Source organism: Sus scrofa, chromosome 14 (assembly GCF_054392235.1).
Source record: "Sus scrofa isolate SSC_HxYL_T2T_F1_AM1 chromosome 14, Sscrofa_HxYL_maternal_Yorkshire_Landrace_v2.0, whole genome shotgun sequence".
In the NCBI taxonomy this organism is placed as follows: domain Eukaryota; kingdom Metazoa; phylum Chordata; class Mammalia; order Artiodactyla; family Suidae; genus Sus; species Sus scrofa.
Window position 1 is genome coordinate 18,035,503 of NC_139396.1, and position 18,864 is coordinate 18,054,366.

General features: G+C 54.4%; 1 protein-coding gene across 3 annotated transcripts in view; it reads left to right on the forward strand.

Moving 5' to 3' along the window:
* The first annotated feature begins 1,350 nt into the window (after positions 1-1,350).
* The window catches only part of LOC146396372 (NUT family member 2G-like), a 93,828-nt gene continuing 76,314 nt past the window's right edge, over positions 1,351-18,864 (forward strand). The window contains exons 1-7 of one of the 3 annotated variants that reach the window (XR_014827205.1): positions 1,351-1,507; positions 3,378-4,074; positions 5,024-5,152; positions 6,164-6,336; positions 6,765-7,060; positions 7,520-7,636; positions 8,027-8,969. Coding sequence is in view for 2 of the 3 variants with exons in the window: in XM_084995962.1 (XP_084852088.1) it covers positions 1,480-1,507; positions 3,378-4,074; positions 5,024-5,152; positions 6,164-6,336; positions 6,765-7,060; positions 7,520-7,636; positions 8,027-8,812 (2,226 nt within the window). In the remaining variant the exon portion in view is untranslated. Of the gene's footprint in view, positions 1,508-3,377; positions 4,075-5,023; positions 5,153-6,163; positions 6,337-6,764; positions 7,061-7,519; positions 7,637-8,026; positions 9,070-18,864 lie in introns of those variants that run through there. The other 2 variants (XM_084995962.1, XM_084995963.1) reach the window with 2 other exon arrangements.

Here is an 18,864-nt window from a genome sequence, read left to right on the forward strand (position 1 = left end):
AATGCAGGCACTGTGTATGGGAAATGAAAAACTCAAATGGAGCTGCACATTTACTATTGTTATTGCCTGGCTTTGAGCACTCTGCCCTTTCAGCACATTGAATTTCAAGAGAATGGAGCAACTCCCATGTTAAAAATGCATCCAGTAACAGAGGAGCCACGATATCAGTAGGAAGGCAACAAAAGGAAAGACACTCAGGTCTACGGGGCTGCAATTTAATTTTCTAGCTTCCATTTTTACTTTTTCTCAATAGGAACTCTTTGATCTTACAAGAGGTTATGTTTTCCACTGCAGTTGATTTACAATGTTTGATCTACTTCTGCTGTGCAGCCAAAGGACCCTGTCCTACAGACAGATGTATGTACATATGATATATGATACATATATATCTATATAGGATACATATGTAATCACTTTCTCACATTATCCCCCAACCTTTTCCATCACAAGTCCAAGATGGAGTTCCCTGTGCACATGGTACATTTCAACCAGAGACAAAGGAATACTACCTGCAAAGGCAAACGGATGGCAATCAATGTTCCTTGCCCAAAAGATCTCTGAAAAGATGTGAATGAAGCAGGTATCTCTGATCCTTGGTGGGAACAAGGACTGAGTGGACAGAGGAAAAATGGGGGAGGAGGACTCTGCACTCCATCTTCTACTCAGAACTCCTGGACTGTGATCCCTGAGAAGGGAGGATTTGTGGAAAATGTTACATTCAAACATTTAAAGGGTAAAAGCTCCAAGACTTACCAGCAATATCATCATATTGGAAACACGTCAGACTGATCTCTGGTCTTGGACACGTGGGCTGTGCAGCGGCTTTTTGGATAGGCTGGGCCTTTCCAGCACAAGGGAACATGAGGAAGGTGGGTCCTGCTGGATGCTGGTTGGCACACAAGGACGGCTTCCTTAGGAAAGACGGACACACACCAATCACAAATGGTGGGTCTGCTGAGAGAAGCCAAACCATAAACATTAGGTTCCAGGTGGCCAAGAAAACTCAAGTGGTTATTAGATGATAAATGGTGAATTTTGTTCAGAAAGTCTGGCCTCTGGGGAAGGGAGCCTGGAGCCAGGACGGAAGCTGAGCAGGTTGAAAGACAACAAACAAGTTGATGAATAACAAAGGGAAAGGGAACATCAAGACAAACCTTGGTGCTGTGATTCTGAAAACCAACACATACATTGCCTGACGAGGCACTCGACAATTGTCTGGCCCCTGCATAAGGTGGAAGAAACGTCTGGTTCTTGCCTCCCTGCAGAAGCCAGCATGGAATGGCACCCCACCCCCACCCAGGCTCACCTGCCCTCGGCCCCTCCCCCACTGCAGAATGACTGGAGGCCCGCATTCTACTGTTGAGATTCAAACTTGGGCTCCTTTACTTGCGTCCTGAGCGTCTGTTGGGGCAAGTCCCTCGCTGGGTCCTGCTCTTGACTGTCCACGTTGAGGCCACCAGCCCGTGGTAGTCCCGGCCCATGCCTGTGGGAATGGCTTCAGAAGGCGGTAAGCCCCTAGGCAGGGGCTGTTTTCCAAGAGAAAGGGCCTCCCTCAAATCCCTGGGTTTCCCTTGGGACCCTTCACTGTGGACATGGAGTTGGACGGAAGGGGAGGAAGGCGAGAGCACTGCACCCCAGGGACATCTGAGCTGGGGAGCCTGTAGAAACCTGAGGCTGCCCTGGGGAGGACAGCTGCTTGGAGGTGGTTCAAGAGGCCTTGCTCTGGTTGGGGAGGCAGGATGGCAGCAGGCAGGTTGGCGGTTTCTAGAAGGGAGACAAGCCACTTGGAACGTGTGTGGAGCCAGTGTCCTGTGGCTGGCCCTGGGTGGGTCATGGGGAAAGCCTAGCCCCGCCTTGTGGTCCTCAGGCATCTGAAGCTCGCCTCACCAGACCTCTCTAAGGGATTGGAACCGGAGCATACTCTGGCTAATGGGGGCGTGGAATGGGAGGATATAGTCAGAAAACGAGTCAGTGCTGGTGGGTGTTGTCTGTGGCCACATGCTCAGGAAAGGTTTGCACTGAGCTGGGCAGGATGTGACTCTCGCTGCCACCACCCAGAACGTTTCCCTCCATCCCGCCCAGAACTCACTTCTCAGGTCAGGCAACTGTGGCCTTGGATCCCACAAGGGGTGGGCAACCAGGTGACTTCACCCAAGCTAGGACTCGTGGGCCTGAGGTGTTCTGTATTGGTTTCCCTTTTGTGGAAATACGTCTCTGCAGACATGGTGCAGTTTGTCAGGTGTCTCACGGCAGAAGCTGAGGCCTGGCTTTGAGATGAAGAGTGTGTTCCTATTTCAAGTCACTACTACTACATGTGGAGAGAGGCTGGTGCAGGTGGAATGCCTAGGAAGGCTGCTTCCTTTGTAAAGGGGGGGGTGAAGAGGTGTACCACAGAAGCAGGAAGATGATCTAGTCTGCTACTCTGAAACCTCCTAGGACACCTGTGGAGGTCAATTCGGTGCCTCGTGGCATGTACCTCCTTCTCCTGAATGGGCGGTTTTCTCACAATGGCACCTGACTCCTGCCTGCTTCTCAGGTTGTCCTCACTTTCCATTATTGGGAGCTGGAAGGGGAAGGGCCCCAGGCAGCCTCTACTCCCATGACCCATGTCAGATGAGCCACCCTGGGCCCGTGCTCATCTTTGGAAGCCAACCCTGGATGGGAAGTGGCAAAAATGCAGGGGACACACACCGACTTCTCAGACTTCTCTCTGAGGAGCAGAACTGCATGGTGGGAGGGATTCAGGGCCATCGGGATGGGGTGGCACACCTTAGCCCCCGTGAAGTGTCCACTGTGGTTGGTTCCGAGAGGCAGGTGCATGCTTGGTGGGGCTGTTCTGTGTTTGTCTAAGGCTTCTGTGTGCAGAGCGATCTTCGCAGCCTTTGAGAGGTGTTGTGTGAGGTCAGGAAAAGAATGACAGAACAGATGTGTGCTGAGCATCCCGAGAGGAAGGGTTGAGGAGGATGTGAGGCCCTTTGACTTTAGACAGTGGAGGTCCATCAAAGGCCTCACGGTGCCTGGAAGAACCTTGGAGAAGACCCTTACCTGCCAGTGACCTTGCTGAGGGGCATGCTCAGAGTAGATGGCCTCTCAGGTCCAGGACGTGGGGACAGCCTGTGAGGACGAGGTGTCAGGGAGCTCTTCAGGGAGGCTCTCCAATCCCTGCTGCTGAGCTGAGCATTTCTCGGTAGACAGGGGCAGGGAACTTGGTGCGTGGGTCAAGACCATGAAAATCCCTCCATGACATCTGCACAACACACAGGTTCCTCGGGCCAAATGCCCTCTCCCACTGAGGTGTGCCCTCTGAGTCCCCAGAGAGCTTCCACCCATGTCGCCCATTCTCCTCTTCCATTCACCCCTTTCCTTTCTCTCCACAGCATCTCCACTGCTGGGCACGGATGTGGTCATGCACCCTGGGTCCTCACGCTCCTATCCTCCCCTCACTCCTGGCTCCCAACACCAGCCAGCTTGGGAGCAGCACCTGCCACCGCCCATGGCCCCATTACTCCTGCCTGGCAGCACCCTATTGCAGCCAGCTCACCCCATGACACCTCGGGTGACTCCTGCTGACCATGGCCCCATTGCCCCAGGGCTTGGCAACATCCCTGTCCCAGTCTGGTCAGGAGGGAGGTCAGCATTGCCCCACCAGTCTCAGGCCTTTGGGTGCCCTCAGGCCCCCCTCAATGGGAATGCTTCCAGGGCCCTCATGGGGAGTGCTTTGTGTCCTGCACCCCTTTGCAGAGCAAGCCCTGCGGGGGACAGTGGGGTGGCCTCCCCAGCTATTGCAGTAGCTCAGGCTGGCAAGGGAGGCTTGGCCCCAGGCCTTCCTCCTCAAGCTGCACCACCAGCTGCCCAGATGGCCTTCATCCTGCCCCCAGCGAGCTCTGGGCCGTGGCCACATGGCACCTCTGGGGCAGGCAGCCTGCATGCCTCCCAGCACACGGGCCCTCAGGAGGACGCCTCTCACCATAAGAGCGTCTATCTGAACTTCCGACGCTGGCAGCGCTTCAAGTCCCTGGCCCGCAGCCACCTGCCCCAGAGCCCCGATGCGGAAGCTCTCTCCTGCTTTCTCAAGTAAGTGACCTCTCAGACCCTCATTAGCTCAGCTGGAGCCTTCGCATATACAGGACCTTGGCATGGACACCCTGCTAATGTTTCCAGGCATCCTTTCACCTCGAGAGAAGGAGGGTTGACAGCAATGTCCATGCTATGAGGAGGCACGTCTGCACTCAGATGTGTCCCACGTCCAGTGCATGACATCCCGTCCTTGCCTTAGCTCAGCTACCACCACCATGCAAGACCAGTTGTCTCACTTTCTGCACTGCCATGATAACATTGAGTGCAGGAGAGCAGTCCGAGAGGGTCCTGCTCAGATGTGAGGAGCCAGAGGAGCCAGAGGGTGAATGGGACCTGCTTCTCTGGTGCTACCTCCTTTCAACATGGACCTGGGCCTATGGCAGCCAGTGGGTATCACTTCAGATAAGGCTTAGGACATTCAGGCCCAGGACAGAGCTTTCTGCATGCCCGGTCCTTGTTGTTCTGAAGAAGTCCAGTGTGAACGGGGAGGTGGTCGAGCTATACTAAGGGGAAGGGTCTATCCTCCTAGAGCTGTGAGCCTGGCAGGAACATCCCTCCTAGACCCGAGGTCCCTCCGAAAAGGGGGACTAGGCCATCTAGTGCAGAGACCTGGGCACAAGAATCCTTGGGCTTCTCAGACCTGTTAGCTGGTAGACTGGCGCCTGCCCTCCCGCATTGAGGGGACTGTATTTTATATGAGATGGCAACCTGCTCCCCGCCACACAGTGTCCCAGCTATAGCCTGGGAGTGGACAATCATCCTCTGGTGAGTGGGAGGTGGTGGCACCAGAAACCAGGAAGGCTTGCGTTTGCTCTCCAAACACCCTCGTCTCCCCCTCTTGAGCCTGGGTTTGGCAGGGTTGGGGCCCATGGAGGCCTTGGAGCTGGGTGGGGTTGGGCAGTTGGGGGCTGGGCTGTACCAAGAGACTGACCCTGAGGGCTTACAGCCCAGTGCTTCGCACCCTGGCTCGCCTGAAACCCACCATGACGCTGGAGGAGGGCATGCGGCAGGCCATGCAGGAATGGCAGCACATGAGCACCGTTGAGAGGATGGCCTTTTATGAAATGGCAGCAAAGTGAGTCAGGGTCCTGGGCCATGGGCGACATGGTGGGGTGGGTGGTGGGTGATGGGCAGGCCCCAGGGCAGGATCTGGCTATGGTGCTAACAATCAGAGGGAATGCAAGAGGAGGCTGGCACCTGACACCTCCTGTTCCCTGAATCCCCAACCCCTATTGGCCTCCAGAATCCCCTCTGCCACCTGGAGAGCTTGGCTCTTCCAGCCTGCCTGTCCCAGGAGCTCTGCCCTACCGTGATGCTGATGTGGGGAGGTCTCAGGATGGCCTTGGGGAGCACGGCAGCCCAGGAGGGGGTCCCCTGAAGGCATGGGGGCTGTGCAGGGGTGAGGACTCCACCCGGCAGCCTGGCACCCCTTCATGCTGGGTGCCTGACCGTCACTGACCTAGTGTGTCCTAGGCCTCTCCTCATCAGCGATGGCTGGAATGGGCAAAGGGCCATCCTTGGGGAAGCCCATGGGTCTCTGGCCCTCCCTGTCATTTCTGCATGTGAATCTCCTAGTTTCCAAACAAAACCAAAGGAGCAGCTAGCTCTCAGTGGCAAGAGATGCCTCACCTCTAAGGGTAGGATTCCCACTCCAGCCTGTGCTGGGCCCTGTCTCATGCGTGCTTTCCCGCACTCTCACTCCCAGCCCCAGGTTCTGGGTTCGGGCAAGGGCTCTGTGGGGACACGTGCCTGACCAGGCCACTGGCCATCTCCACTGTTTGGGTCAGACAAGGTCAGGGGGCACATGAGCAGGGTCCCCCACCACCCACCAGGTGTCCCTAAGCCTGGTCCCAGAGATTGACCTGGGTCTCTGCTGGGCCATGCCCTCCAGCTCCAGGGCTGGCCAGGCAGGAGGAGGCCCAGATCTTGGACCTGCACCAGAGCAGCTCCCTGCTGTGACAGCACCTCACAGGGCCCTGACAGCCCCAAGGACACCCTCTCCTCACCCCCTCGGTCCTGCTGCCCTGGGTGGGCTCCAGAGCCCAGGTGGTTTTCTCACTGGGGCCTGTCCCTCAACACCCCCCAGGTTCCTGCAATTTGAGGCAGAAGATGAGATCAGGATGGGGAACGTGGCCTGCACATCGCGGGCACAGGGCATGCCTCCTCCAGCTCCACCAAAGCTGGCTCCTCAGGAACCCACATCCCGCAAAAGGGGCACTCAGTCTGTGAATCACCTTCCCCCTGGACGTCAAGGCACAGGTAAGAGAGGCCTAGGCCTGGTTCCTGTTCCCAGATTGGTCCTTTTCCCTCAAGGGGGCATTGGACTTTCAACACGGATAACCCCTGAGGGGGGCTCAGTCCCCCTTTTCCCCTCTGGGGTGTGGACCTGGTCCATGTAAAACCTCATCACCCTCCTCCCTGTCTAAGGGGCCCCTGTGAAATCTGCCTAGCAAGTGTGCTGGTGGGGAGACCCTTGATCATTAGATGTTCCACAGGTTCTCACACCTGACTTTTACCTGTCCCAGACTTGAATCTGGCCTCCCACCAAACCTGAGGCTCTAGCTGCTCCTCCCCCTGCCCACAGGCATATCCATTGCCCCACAACAATGCCCTCCCCTGTGCCTGCTCAGGGGTCAGCATCTGGGCACTGGGTCCCCTCACTTTCCCTTCCTCCTGCTCTGCCTCAGCCTGTGCTCCAAGGAATCACGGCCTCAGGGTCCAGCACACCCACACAAGGCCACGCAGAGCCTGGCAGCTGCTGGAGAACAAGGCCCCCAAGGAGATTCCCCCTGAGGCTCGCAGGGAGCATGGGGACATCCCGCAGGCACTGGTGGGTCCTGGCCCCTCAGCCACAGGGGAGTCAGATATGGAATGTCGAGAGGATGGATATGAGCTGCCACAGGACGAGGACGGCTGCTTCCCAGACCCGGATCTCCTCAGCTACGTGGACAAGCTGTGTTCCCAGGAGGACGTTGACACCAAGGTGGGCTGGGCCTGGAGTCTGAGACTCCAGGATTCCAGGGAGAGATGCTCTTGGCACCCTAGTTTTGGCTTTGGCCCAGGATAATGGGATTTAGGCTCTGGTCCTTGACCCTGACATCTGTGTGTCTTCCTGTGTGTCTGAGTGTACTTTGGTGCATAGGATGTGTATATGTGGACGTGTAAGTTGGACATGTGTGTGTGTCTCTCTCTTTGGAGGCCTTTGTGTGTCTGTGTCGGTGCCTATGTGTTGGTGCTTTGGAGCCCATGTGTCTGCATGTGCACCTGCTTGTGAGTGTGTGTGTGTTTATGTGAGAGTAGACAATACCTATGGGAGTTTGAAAGCTCCCCCTTTGTGAGGGGGTCTCTGGATTGGCCTCTGCTAGTCACATTTCCCCCAGGCCTTCCCGACTCCCAGGGCACTCCTGCAAAGGCTGCTCACAGCCTCTTCCTTCCATTCCAGGTGGAGGCAGTCATTCACCCCCGATTCCTGGCAGAGTTGCTTTCCCCAGAACCAGAGCTGGATCTCTCGGGCCTGGCTGAGGAGCTGCAGCAGGAGGAAGGACTCTCCCCTGAAGAGGTGGCCAGGGGAGGGACTGACACTAGGGAGACTGGGGGCAGGGTGGGAACCCAGGTGACCCTGGAAATCCAGGAGGAAAGGACCCAGGTCAGCCAGGGCCGGGGAGGGCCCTAGAGCAGGAGGCCCTGAAGGCTCTGTCCCTCCCTCCCCTGACGGAGAGGCCCTGCACCCGGGAGGCTGCCCAGGTGGGTGCAGGGCAGGAGGAATGGAAGGGGAGGAGGGGAGCTGGGGACAGGGCAAGGACCCTGCTGGGGAGAAGGTGCAGGAGGAAGGCAGGAGGGCCACAGGCTCTGTCTGTGGATGTGAGTCCCATCTCACCTCCCCCTGCCCATAAGCCCCGGCTCTCCCTGGAGGGTGCAGAGCTTTCACTGTCCGCCTCTCTCCCACCAGCTGGTGCAGACACAAGTTCTGGCCTCGGAGGAGGACGACGGGGTGCCAGCCACTCCCAATCACACGGCACCCCACCTGGACTCAAGACCTTCAGAGTCTGTGGCCCGACAAGATGCCCAGAGGAACGAGCAAGGCCCACAGCCCGGGGTCAGAGATGAAACCTGTACACCCCAGATGGATTTCCATGGCCATCTAAGGCACCACCAAACAGACAGGGGCCTGTTCAGGCACAAAGGCTCTGTGCCCTCTCCAGGACATCAGGAGCCCCCTCAGGCTGGAACTGCACAGCCATTTCCTCACCAGGGCACAAACCGCTCGGGCCCTCCATCAGGACCCAGGGCCAGCAAGGGTCTCAGGGAGGCCTCTCCTCTTAGTGGAGCCCCAGGGCTGGGTCACGGGTTCAGTGAGGATGAGGAGGAGCTCCCCAGCCTGGCCTTCCTCTTGGGCCTTCACCACAGCCTGCTGCCCTGGGGGCTGCCACAGAGCCCTGTCCCTGCCTCGGGTCTTGTCTGCACTGAAGGCCAGAGGGCTCAGCAAGCTTCCCAGGCCCCCTTTCCCCAGAGAATGGGCCTCAGCTCAGGCCCCCTGGAAGCTGCCAAGTCTAGAAAGCGGGCTCGGTGTGGAGGCCTGGCTGCTGCTGAGGACCTGGCCAGGCCTAGGGCTGACCTGCGAGGCTCTGGGAGGCACACCCTGGCTCTAGAGCTGGTTGACCCTTCCCAGCCAAAAAGGAGCAGGTGTGACCCATGTGTCCCACGGAGGAGAAGGAAGCGGCACTGCAGCCAGTAGGGAATGGTGGGCCAGCCCTCCAGGCCAGTCCAACTGGGCAGCCCCCATGGAAGCCTTGGGCTCCTCCAGGTCCCAGCAACCATCCTGGCTGCCATAGGGGTGGGGAGGAAGGACAGAATGACCAGAGCCAGGAGGGGGTGGGGGTGGGTGGGGTTAGGTGGTGGGGACTTGGGTCTGGGTGTGTGTGGGTGGGCACAGTAGCTCCTTTGCGATGGGGGATGTAAAACATGGATAAAATCATTCTGTTGTGAAATTCACTTGGTCCACTGTCGTCTTGCATGTGCCTGTGTCCTCAGAGATGGGTCCTCTGAGGACAGAGAGGGGATCTGAGAGGAACGGAGCATGTGTGAGATCCCAGGCAGTCTGGATCCACAGGTGAATGACTAAGTCTTTCCTCCACAGAGACAAGGATGCCCAGGCTGCTCCTGGGAGCACACAGCTCTCACTAGCACCAGGGACAGCCTCATCATTCCTGTGTCTCCAGCCTGCTGGGCTAGGGGGCTTCTGGGGCATCAGTTCCATGCTCTGCATCCCTGAACATTCTGGGGATAGAGAGCTGCTTTTGTGCCATTCAGCCCTCTGGACACTCACCAGTCATAAGAATGGAGGCTGGAGGCAGCCCTTACCTCTAGAGAGTTTCTCCCTGCCTCTTTGAGGTGGCCAGATGACAGGCTGGGGTGATCCTCCACTCCTCCAGGGGGTCCCGTGGGGGTGGCCTGTCCAGAGAGGGAAAGGCTTGGCTGTAGGGACAGGACTTTCTGCTTCAGTGCCTTGTGGGTGGGGGACCATCCTATCGTCTTGGTGGGATTATTGCCATGTGCTAAATGGTGGAGGCAGTGGCCTCTTAGTCCCGGTGAGGACAAAACAAAGGAGGGAGTGAGTGACTTTAATCTCATGGCCTATTAATGGCTTGGGGGGAGGTTCCATCATGTGAAGCTCAGTGGTCCCAACCTCACCAGCCAACTGGCATCCACCCCCAGGGAGCTTTTGATACAAGAAGACCTGGGACTTTACGTCATCAGGGATAAGTTTTGGATTGGGGTGAGGAGGGTGAAGGATCTTGGGTTGTCCCTGGGAACGTCTGTGTGCCAGAGGGGCAGCCACCACTTACAAAATGAAAAACAAGCCAACAAAAAAAAGAAAAAGAAAAATGCCCCAAACGCCAAAAATCTAGGATTCATGCCGAGGTGTAGGCACACTGAAAGTGAGCCATTCACTCATGCTTTTCAATCCATTACAACATGAAAGAGCAGGAGTTCGTGTGGCTCAGCTCTAAGGACACTGATTAGGATCCATGGGGACGTGGGCATGAGACATGGCATGGCTTACTGGGCTAAGGTTCTGGCATTGCCGTCAGCTGTAGTATAGGTATGAGACATGCCTCAGATCCTATATTGCTGTGGCTGTGCCATAGGCCAGCAGGTGCAGCTTGGACTCAACCCCTGGCCTGGAACAGCCCACAGGCCCAAAAGCAGCCGACTCAAAATGGAAAAGAAAAGAATGCAATAGAATTTGCAGGAAGGAAAGATGTACAGACCATCACCAAATAGTATTTTAGGGAGATCCCATTATGGCTCAGAAGATGAAGAATCTGACTGCTATCCATGAGTACGTGGGTTTGATCCCTGGCCTTGTGCAGTGGGTTAAGGAATCCAGCATTGCCTTGAGCTCTGGTGTGGGCTACGGATGTGGCTTGGATCTGGCATTGCTGTGGCTGTAGCGTAGAACAGCAATGCCAGCTCTGATTCGACCCCTAGTCAGGGAACTTCCCCATGATGCAGGTGGGGCCCTCCAATGCCAATCAGAGACTCCATCTATCCAGGCATCCCTCCATCCAACAAGGAAACAGTGGATTAATGGATGGCACATTCACCGCATCACAGAAATGGCCGCCATGCCCAGGGTGGGTGAAGGAGCTTCCCAATTTCAGGGGCTGGATTGGTGCAGCTTGTGTGAGACAGAGACAGGGGCTGGACACTCTTTGTCTATGACAGACACCAAGGGGAAGCTGACCCTCTGATACCAGGGAAAGGCTCATCTCCAAACCCCTCAAGGGGGAGTCAAAGCATTGGCTGAAGAAACCCATTTGACTTAGGAGGTGGGGCCCCTGGCCTGGGTTCTGCCTTTCCAATGCCATGTGTCTCCAAGTCCAAGGCACTGAGTCCCCTGTGTCCCAGTCACAGACAGCACACCTTCAGTGTCCAGCCATTCCAACGGCCAGGCCATCGTGCCTCATTGGAAGGGCCTGTTTGGGTGGTGGGGACGCAGCAGTGTGTTCCAGAGGGTATTCAGGCCCTCTGGCTCACAGGTGACCTCTTGCCAGACAGGCCAAGTGACGCATCTGTAACCAGGGTAATTTCCCAGGCACTGCCTTCCTTCCTCAGATGGCAGGGATGCAAAGGGTTTGAAAGGGGGCACAGAGCACAGAGCCATCACCTACAGTCTCCTCACCGCCTCGGCCTGGAGGGGAGGAGCTTCCTGCTGTCACAGAAGCTATTGCTAGCATACCAGTCATTGGAGGAGTTCTGGATCCCCAACATTTTGCTACTCAGCAGCATGCAGGAGGGAGCAAGGATGGTCCTTGGAAGGAGCTAAGAGTGTTGGGTGAGGGGAAACTTGCTTATTTTCAAGAGGTGCTTCTTAGTCAGTCGGGGTAAGGATGCCCTTCCTTTCACGAAGTTCTTTGGAAGAGGTTTGAAAAAGAAAGCCTGGCAACCGCATCGGTTGGGAGGAAGCAACAGGGAGGGATGGAAATGTTGCTTGCTGAAGACGAGAAAGGGCAGTTCTGACTTGCTCAAGACCACCTCCTTGCAGCTGGGAGGTGGGCCTTCTTCCTTGGGACATCACGGTCCCTGCCAACAGCCAGGGACTGTGGCTGACAGAGCTGGGGTGTGCCTCCTGGTGCCTCTGTCATCAGCCTTCGGAGACTGGTGGCTGCACCCACAGCTCAGACCTGCCCTGGGCAGTAGGAGAGAGGCTGGAGCTTTGCCCACTGGGAGTGCTGATCCCGCAGCCAGGGACTGCACCTGGCTCCTGCCTGTCAGCCTTCTGGTGGTAGCCAATGCCCACATGGGATCACAGCCATAGAAAGCGGCAGAGCGCTGCATCTGGGCCCCCTCCTGGACCCTGGCTCTCTCTGTACTTGTAAGCTGATCCAGACAACAATGGGCAGGGGTGGCTGTGAACTGGCCCTGTCAGACACATCTTCAGAAGCCTGGCATTTCCATGTTCAGGTAATCCCCTTATGGTTACAGTGTAAGGGAAATAGGCAGAGCACTCCTCTGTCACAGTCATATTGGAGCCGTTCCTGCCTGGGATGTTTGGAGAACCTCTACGATAAGGAAACAAAGAGCCACTGCATTTCACTCCACTGGGCCCAAAGCATATGCTGTCCATTGCAGAACAACGAGAATGAGAAGAAAGGAAGCCTCCAGATATGTGCACATGGAGATGCACCCTTCGAACGACTCCATGCTCAAAGAGGCCTCTCCAGGAGAACTTGGAAAATATATAGAACGGTAGGCAAAGGAACGTGCAGTACCTAACAGGTGGTAGGATCCAGACAAACTGGTGTTAAGAGGGAAGCAATTGGCATGAAATGCTTATAGAATACAAAAGATGCAAGGTCTCCCATCCACAACCTACGTTTTCACACAAGGCATCAAGAAAATACAAATCACAAAATACAACAAACGCAGGAACAAAGAAGCTCACGACAATACCCTATGTTCAGAGGGACTCTAGCCAAGGAACACTAGCTTGGCTTACTATGCACAACCATCAACTTTATAGGCTGCATGAAGACATTACTGAGGAAAACCTACATGGTCACCATGGCGCTTGCAGAACATGTGCCATACCCATTCATGTAGGAAACACTCAGAAATCTAGGAAGAGAAGGACACTCCTTGAACCCCGTAGAGAACATCTCGACAAAAAGCTACACCAAGCCTCCTGCGTGATGGTGAAAGAATGAACGTCTTCCTCCTCCATCCAAAACAGGTCCGAAAGTTCTTTCTCATTTCTCCTTTTCTACTTAGTACTGTAGCTACGAGCCAGGGCAGCATGGCAGGAAAAACAAAGAAAGACCTACAGATGAGACAGGCACAAACATAATTCTCCATGCTCATGGATAGCATGGCTACTTCCACGGGAAGGCCAACCAAATCTCCAAGACACACGGAAGAGATGGAGGTCACTTTATCAAAGTCTCAGTATACAAGGTCGACACAAAAACCTTCATCATGTGTGTAAATCCCACAAAAGAACGTGGTACCAAAACGAAAAACACCATGCAATACACAAGATTTGCCAAAACCTTGAAGCATTTGGTTATACCGGTCATTCTATGGCTGCACCCACGGCATACGGAAGGTCCCAGGCAAGGGGGTCAACCTGGAGCTACAGCTACCAGCCTAGAGCAAAGCCCCACCAACACCAGGTCCAAGCCACACTGCCGCTGGTGGCACCACTGGACCCTCATCCCACTGAGCCAGGTCAGGCATTGAACCCACATCCTCCTGGACACTCTTTCAGGTTCGTCACAAACTGAGCCACAATGGGAAATCCGGGGATACATATTTGATATAGAGCATCTGTATGATAAAACAAAACAAGACCTACAACAATGCGGACACGTATTATACTCATGGATGGGAAGACTCAACACAGAATATGGCCAAATTCCAACAGAAGTTTTTTTTTTTTTTTTGTCTTTGGCCCACATGGATGAAATTATTCTAAAATGTATAAAGAAAAGATAAAGGAACCAGAACATCAAACATAATTTCGAGAAAGCACATTAAAGTGGGAGGTGATTCGGCTTATGAGAACGCTCTATGGAGGGCAGCTTGGCATTGCTGGAGGGATAGAGGCAGACAGAGTTCAGTGTACAGAGAGAGAATGCAGAAATAGCTCCATAGCAATACACCAACCTGGGATGTTCTAATACGGAAGCTCAAGGGCAGTAGAATGGAATAGGGATAGGGGTTTTATCCCATACGAAAATGAACTCATCATGGAACATTCAGTGCAAATGTAAAATTTGTATAGATACAAACGATGCCACGTTTACCACACCTAAGAAAAAACAATTGGAGCAAACCTCTGGGTCCTCGGGCTTGGCAAAGGGGTCTTCCACATGACAAGAAAAACAGTACCCCAAAAGGGAAGGAAAGAACAGAAAGTTGGACTTCATCAAAAGGAAAGAAAGGCCCTTCAAAACATACATGCACCCCAATGTCCACTGAAGCACCATTTCCAATAGCCAAGACAAGGGAGCAAGCTAAATGTCCATCGGCCGAGGCATGGATAAAGAGGATGAGGTTCATATGTACGGGGGAACATCACACAATCATACAAGAGAATGGAATCATGAACGCTGCAGCAGCAAGGACGGACCTGGAAATTATCATTCTAAGTGAAGTTAGACAGGGAAAGACAAACATCGTATGATACCACTTCTACGTGGAACCGAAAGAGAGGACACAAATGAACGTGTGCACGGAACAGAAACAGACTCCCAGCCTTGGAAAACCGGATGGGTACCAAAGGAGCCAAGTCCGGGGCAGGAAGGACTGGGGGTTTGGGACTGGCTTCTGCACACTGAGTGCATGGAATGACCGGCCAACAGGAACCTGTGGTAGAGCCCAGGGAACTCTAGCCAACAGTTAGTGATAGTCGATATGGGCATAGAATCTGAGGGAGAAGGGGTGTGTGTGTATGTATGACCGAATCACTTTCGACACAGCAGGAAATATCACAACATGGTACCTCACTGTCCTTTCAATCAAACGGAAGATAACTACATCAATACCGCTGCAATAGGCAACAACAACATCAGCAACAATGAAAAGATAAGCGTTCTTCCCCATGACAGCCAAAACACTACCCCAGACAGAAAACGGACCTCATCAAATGGAAACATTTTCCTAGGTGAAAAGAAGGTACAGGTTTGGAGAAACCACCTGCCAACCACACATCTGACCCAAGTCTGGTGTCTCGAGGGAATAAGGCACTGCCAAGACACGACCATAACAGCGGGACCTATTCCACCACAAAATGGGCAAACGTTAGGAAGAGATAGGTCACCCACCATAGCACTGTGAGTCCTGAAGGCTGGGTCCACTGTGAGGCTTCCCGGGATCCTGCTGGCTACATGAGAACACTGGGTCAGGCAGAGGGCAGGAAGGATTGCAACAACACTGCTTCCAGGAACTCCCTCGGGTTGGCCCGAGACAGCTAAGCCGAAAAGGAGACATCAGGCTCCAAGTGCTGGACGGGTGGACCCCTTGGGCCAGGCTGGCTGGGGCCCTTGGACCGAAGGCAGCTGTTCATGTGGGGGTGGGGGCCAGAAAGGTGGGCAGTGAGTTGTTCCCCTTCAGGCTATGGAGAGCAGGGCCAAGGGCGTGCTGAAAGAGGGTGCTGGGAATCCAATGTAGGAGAAGAGTTCTATGAGGCCTGGACCTCATCTCACAGCCTGGCGCTGGAGCTCCTCTCTCAGCTTCCCTCTCAGTCACCTAGACACCGTTCCTTCAAGAGCCTTATATGCCACGGGCTGGAACCCCATGCCTCATGGCCTTGGGTCATGGGCTCTGATCCGGCTCGAGTGCCCTGCACTCTGGAAACGTTCCTCCCTCACTTTGGGGAGTCGATCCTCCTTCATCCCAACCCAACCCAGGACTGAGGTTCCTTTCCTTTACAAAAGACCCTTCATCCCTGGCACTGGAGACACCTGCCAAAAGGGGCTACAACTCTATCACCCGAAGTTTTTATGTGGAAGGTTTCTCCCCCAGGACCTCCGAACATGACCTTAGGTGGAGCTGTCTTTTCTTTGTCTTTCCATTGCCTACGTTTGTTTGTTTGAAAGGGGCTGCTGGGGCGGCATATGGAAGTTCCCAGGCTTGGCATCCGAACGATCCATCGATCGATCAGAGCTTTGGCAGCCGGCCTACACCACAGCCACCGCAATGCCACATCCAAGCCGGGTCTGAGACCTACACCACAGCTCATGGCCACATTGGATCCTTCCCTTCCTGAGCGAGGCCAGGGATCGAACCTGAACACTCATGGTTCCTTCTCGGGTTCAGTTCCAGGGCACCACCACAGCAAGCCCTGCAGCAGAGTTTGTACAGAAAGAGCTGAAATCAGGTCACTAAGGTGGCCCCGAATACAATAGGATGGGTGCCCCTATAGAAAGGGCAGATTTAGACCCTGAGTCCCACAGAGGGAGCTGATGTGAGGGCGCAGGCCGGAGATGGGCATCTGGAATCCAAGGAGAGAGGCCTCAGGGCCAACCCAGCTTGTTTATACCGGAAACTCAGAAGGCTGGGCTCCAAAACGCTGACTTGATAAATTCTTGTTATTTAAGCCCCATTGTCCATGGGATTGGTGAGGGCAGCTAGAGCTGACCGATTCCCTCCGAAGGCCTGGGCACTCCCAGGGCAGGAAGGAGTCTCAAGGGAAGACACCCTCTCTGTCCCCAGCTGGGCTCCACCAGCATCCCCACCCCTACCTTCCTCCTGGGACACTCTCCCTCTCATGTCCTCTCCCCTTGTCCAGGGAGTCAGATGGAGGACCCCAACAGAAGAAGGAAGGACGGATGACAGGAGGGGCCGTAGGGCCCCAAGGCAGCAGCATGAGGAGACTTTCCTTTAGTTATTGGAGATTGCAGGCTTGGTTTGTGGGGTGGCCACGGTTGGCAGCTGGCCTACACCACAGCCACAGCAATGCCACATCTTGGAAGGCCAAGATGGGGCCCTGTAAAGCTGATGGAGCTGGTGGGGGAGCTGTTTGCCAAATGGAGACTGGAGTCTGAGGCAGAGACAGGAGCACAGGAGCTCGGGGGGTCTGCACCAGGCCTGCTGCAGGACCTCGAGCATGAACAGCAGCAGGGGCCAGTCTCTGGGGGCACAAAGCCTGTGCCAGGCCCAGGAGAGCCAGCAGCCTGCAGAGACTGGGATGGAACCTGGGTGTAGGAGGAGGGACCGTGGGCTCAGGGAGAGGCATGTGCTTCTGGATCTCATTGGTCCCATGGGAGAAGCAGGTGATATTGGTGAAGATGCTGGGGTAGGGGGCATGTCAGCCGTCTAAGCCCCAGCGGGCCATCCCCATGAGACACCCTGAAAATGGGAGGTCACAGATGAGGGCAGCCCCCTGGAACCACCCTAGAGAGGACAGGGGACTTAGGCTGCAAGCAACAGAGCTAGGTCAGAGGAGTCTCTGCCATGCACGGTCACTCAGTTGTACTTCTGGGAAGTTCCAAACCCTGGCATCCCATGGCTGATGAACCTGTGTAAGCCATGCAGGCAGGCATGGGCGCCCTGATGGAGGAAGCTCCTGACTGACCCTCAGGACAATCACAGGTTTCAATCTATCAGCAGATGGGCCTCTGTGCCTGCAGAACCCCTGGAGGTCCAGAAGAAGGCACTGTCCAAGGCCGAGAAGGGACATATGTCCCAACAGGGCCCAAGAGAGCTGGTCTGGCAGTGGAGCCTGGCCAGCTCAAGCCCCTGCAGACCTCAGCTCTGGCAAGGCCCTGGGCTGCACCAGCACACCCCTAACCAGGACCCTCTTCCTTTCTCATTCCTTTAGACATCTGGTGTTCTCTCAAGGTCTTGGTTGAGCCTTTTCCGAAGATGCCCATACCCAGGCCTGGTGGAGGCAGCCGGTCTTGCTCAGGGGGTCAGTGGGGCTTAGAAACAGAGCGGCAGGGAATTCCTAGAGTTAGTACGCTCAGGGCCGGGCCATCTGGTGGGAAATCTCCTCATGTCATCAGCCAAAGGGAGGGTCTGGTCCTTGCGGCTGGGGGAGAGGGGCAGGGGCCATGGCCAGTTTCCAGGGCACCACAACAGGGAGTCCTGCAATCGAGGTTTTAAAGCAACAACTACAGGAGAGTGATAGCAAGATACCGGAAGCACAGAGAGCCCCAAACAAGTTGAACCCAAACAGGCACGCAGCAAGACCTATTCTGATCAATATGGCCAAAGGTAAACAGAAAGGGAGGAGGCCAAAGGCAGCAAGAGAACAGCAAGGCATTCATGATGAGGGAACCCCAATAAGGTTATCAGCAGTTTTCTCTACAGAAACACTCCAGGCCAGAAGGGGGTGGCGAGACCCATTCAAAGCACTGAAAGAAAGAACAAATAATCTGCCTCCTCCAAATACCCTATCCAGCAAGACTATCATTTCAAATCGAAGGGGAAATCAAGAATTTCTCCGACAAACCAACACTGAAAGAGTACTGCAATACAAAACCCATTCTGAAAGAAATACTCAAAGGCTTCTCCAATTCAAAAAAAGAAAAAAGAAAAAAACCATTGGAAAGCAGTGACTTAGAGAAGCCAGCGTACAGATCTAACCACGAAGATGTAAAAAACATAAAATGAAATAAACTACATCAAATCATACAATGAGGGCGAGGAATGGAAGAAAATGTAGATCCTTTGTCTTGGTTCAGTGACGCGTTTGGTCCTATGTAACGGTCAGGCTAAAGTGAGCAGACATACGAAGGGGTTAACATAATAACAAAACAGGGCAACCCCAAACCAAAAGCCAACACTACATTCAAAAATCGGAAAAGGAAAGGACTCCAGCAGAGAATCAACGGAACCCATCCACCCAAAGGAAAAGAAAGGAGAAAAGAGAAACATAGAATCAACGGGAAAACAAGGCTTCAAATGGCAATCAGGAAACATCTATCAATGCCCACCTGAATTGTTCCTGGACCGAATGCTCCCATCAAAAGACACAGAATGCCAGATTGTGTACCAAAGCAAAAACCTTCAATCTGCTGCCTAGACAAGCTCACCCGAGGGCAAAGGACACGTATAGATTGAAAGGGAGGGGATGCGAAAAGATATTTCATGCCAATGGACAAGACAGGAGATCAGGAGTAGCGCTGCTCATATCCAACAAAATCGCCTTTAAAACGAAGGCCATCGAGAAAGGCAAAGAAGGACACTAGTTCACGGTTAAGGGATCCATTCCAGAAGAGGATACCACACACTTATATCTGGAACCTAATATACGGCACAAATGAACCTTTCCACAGA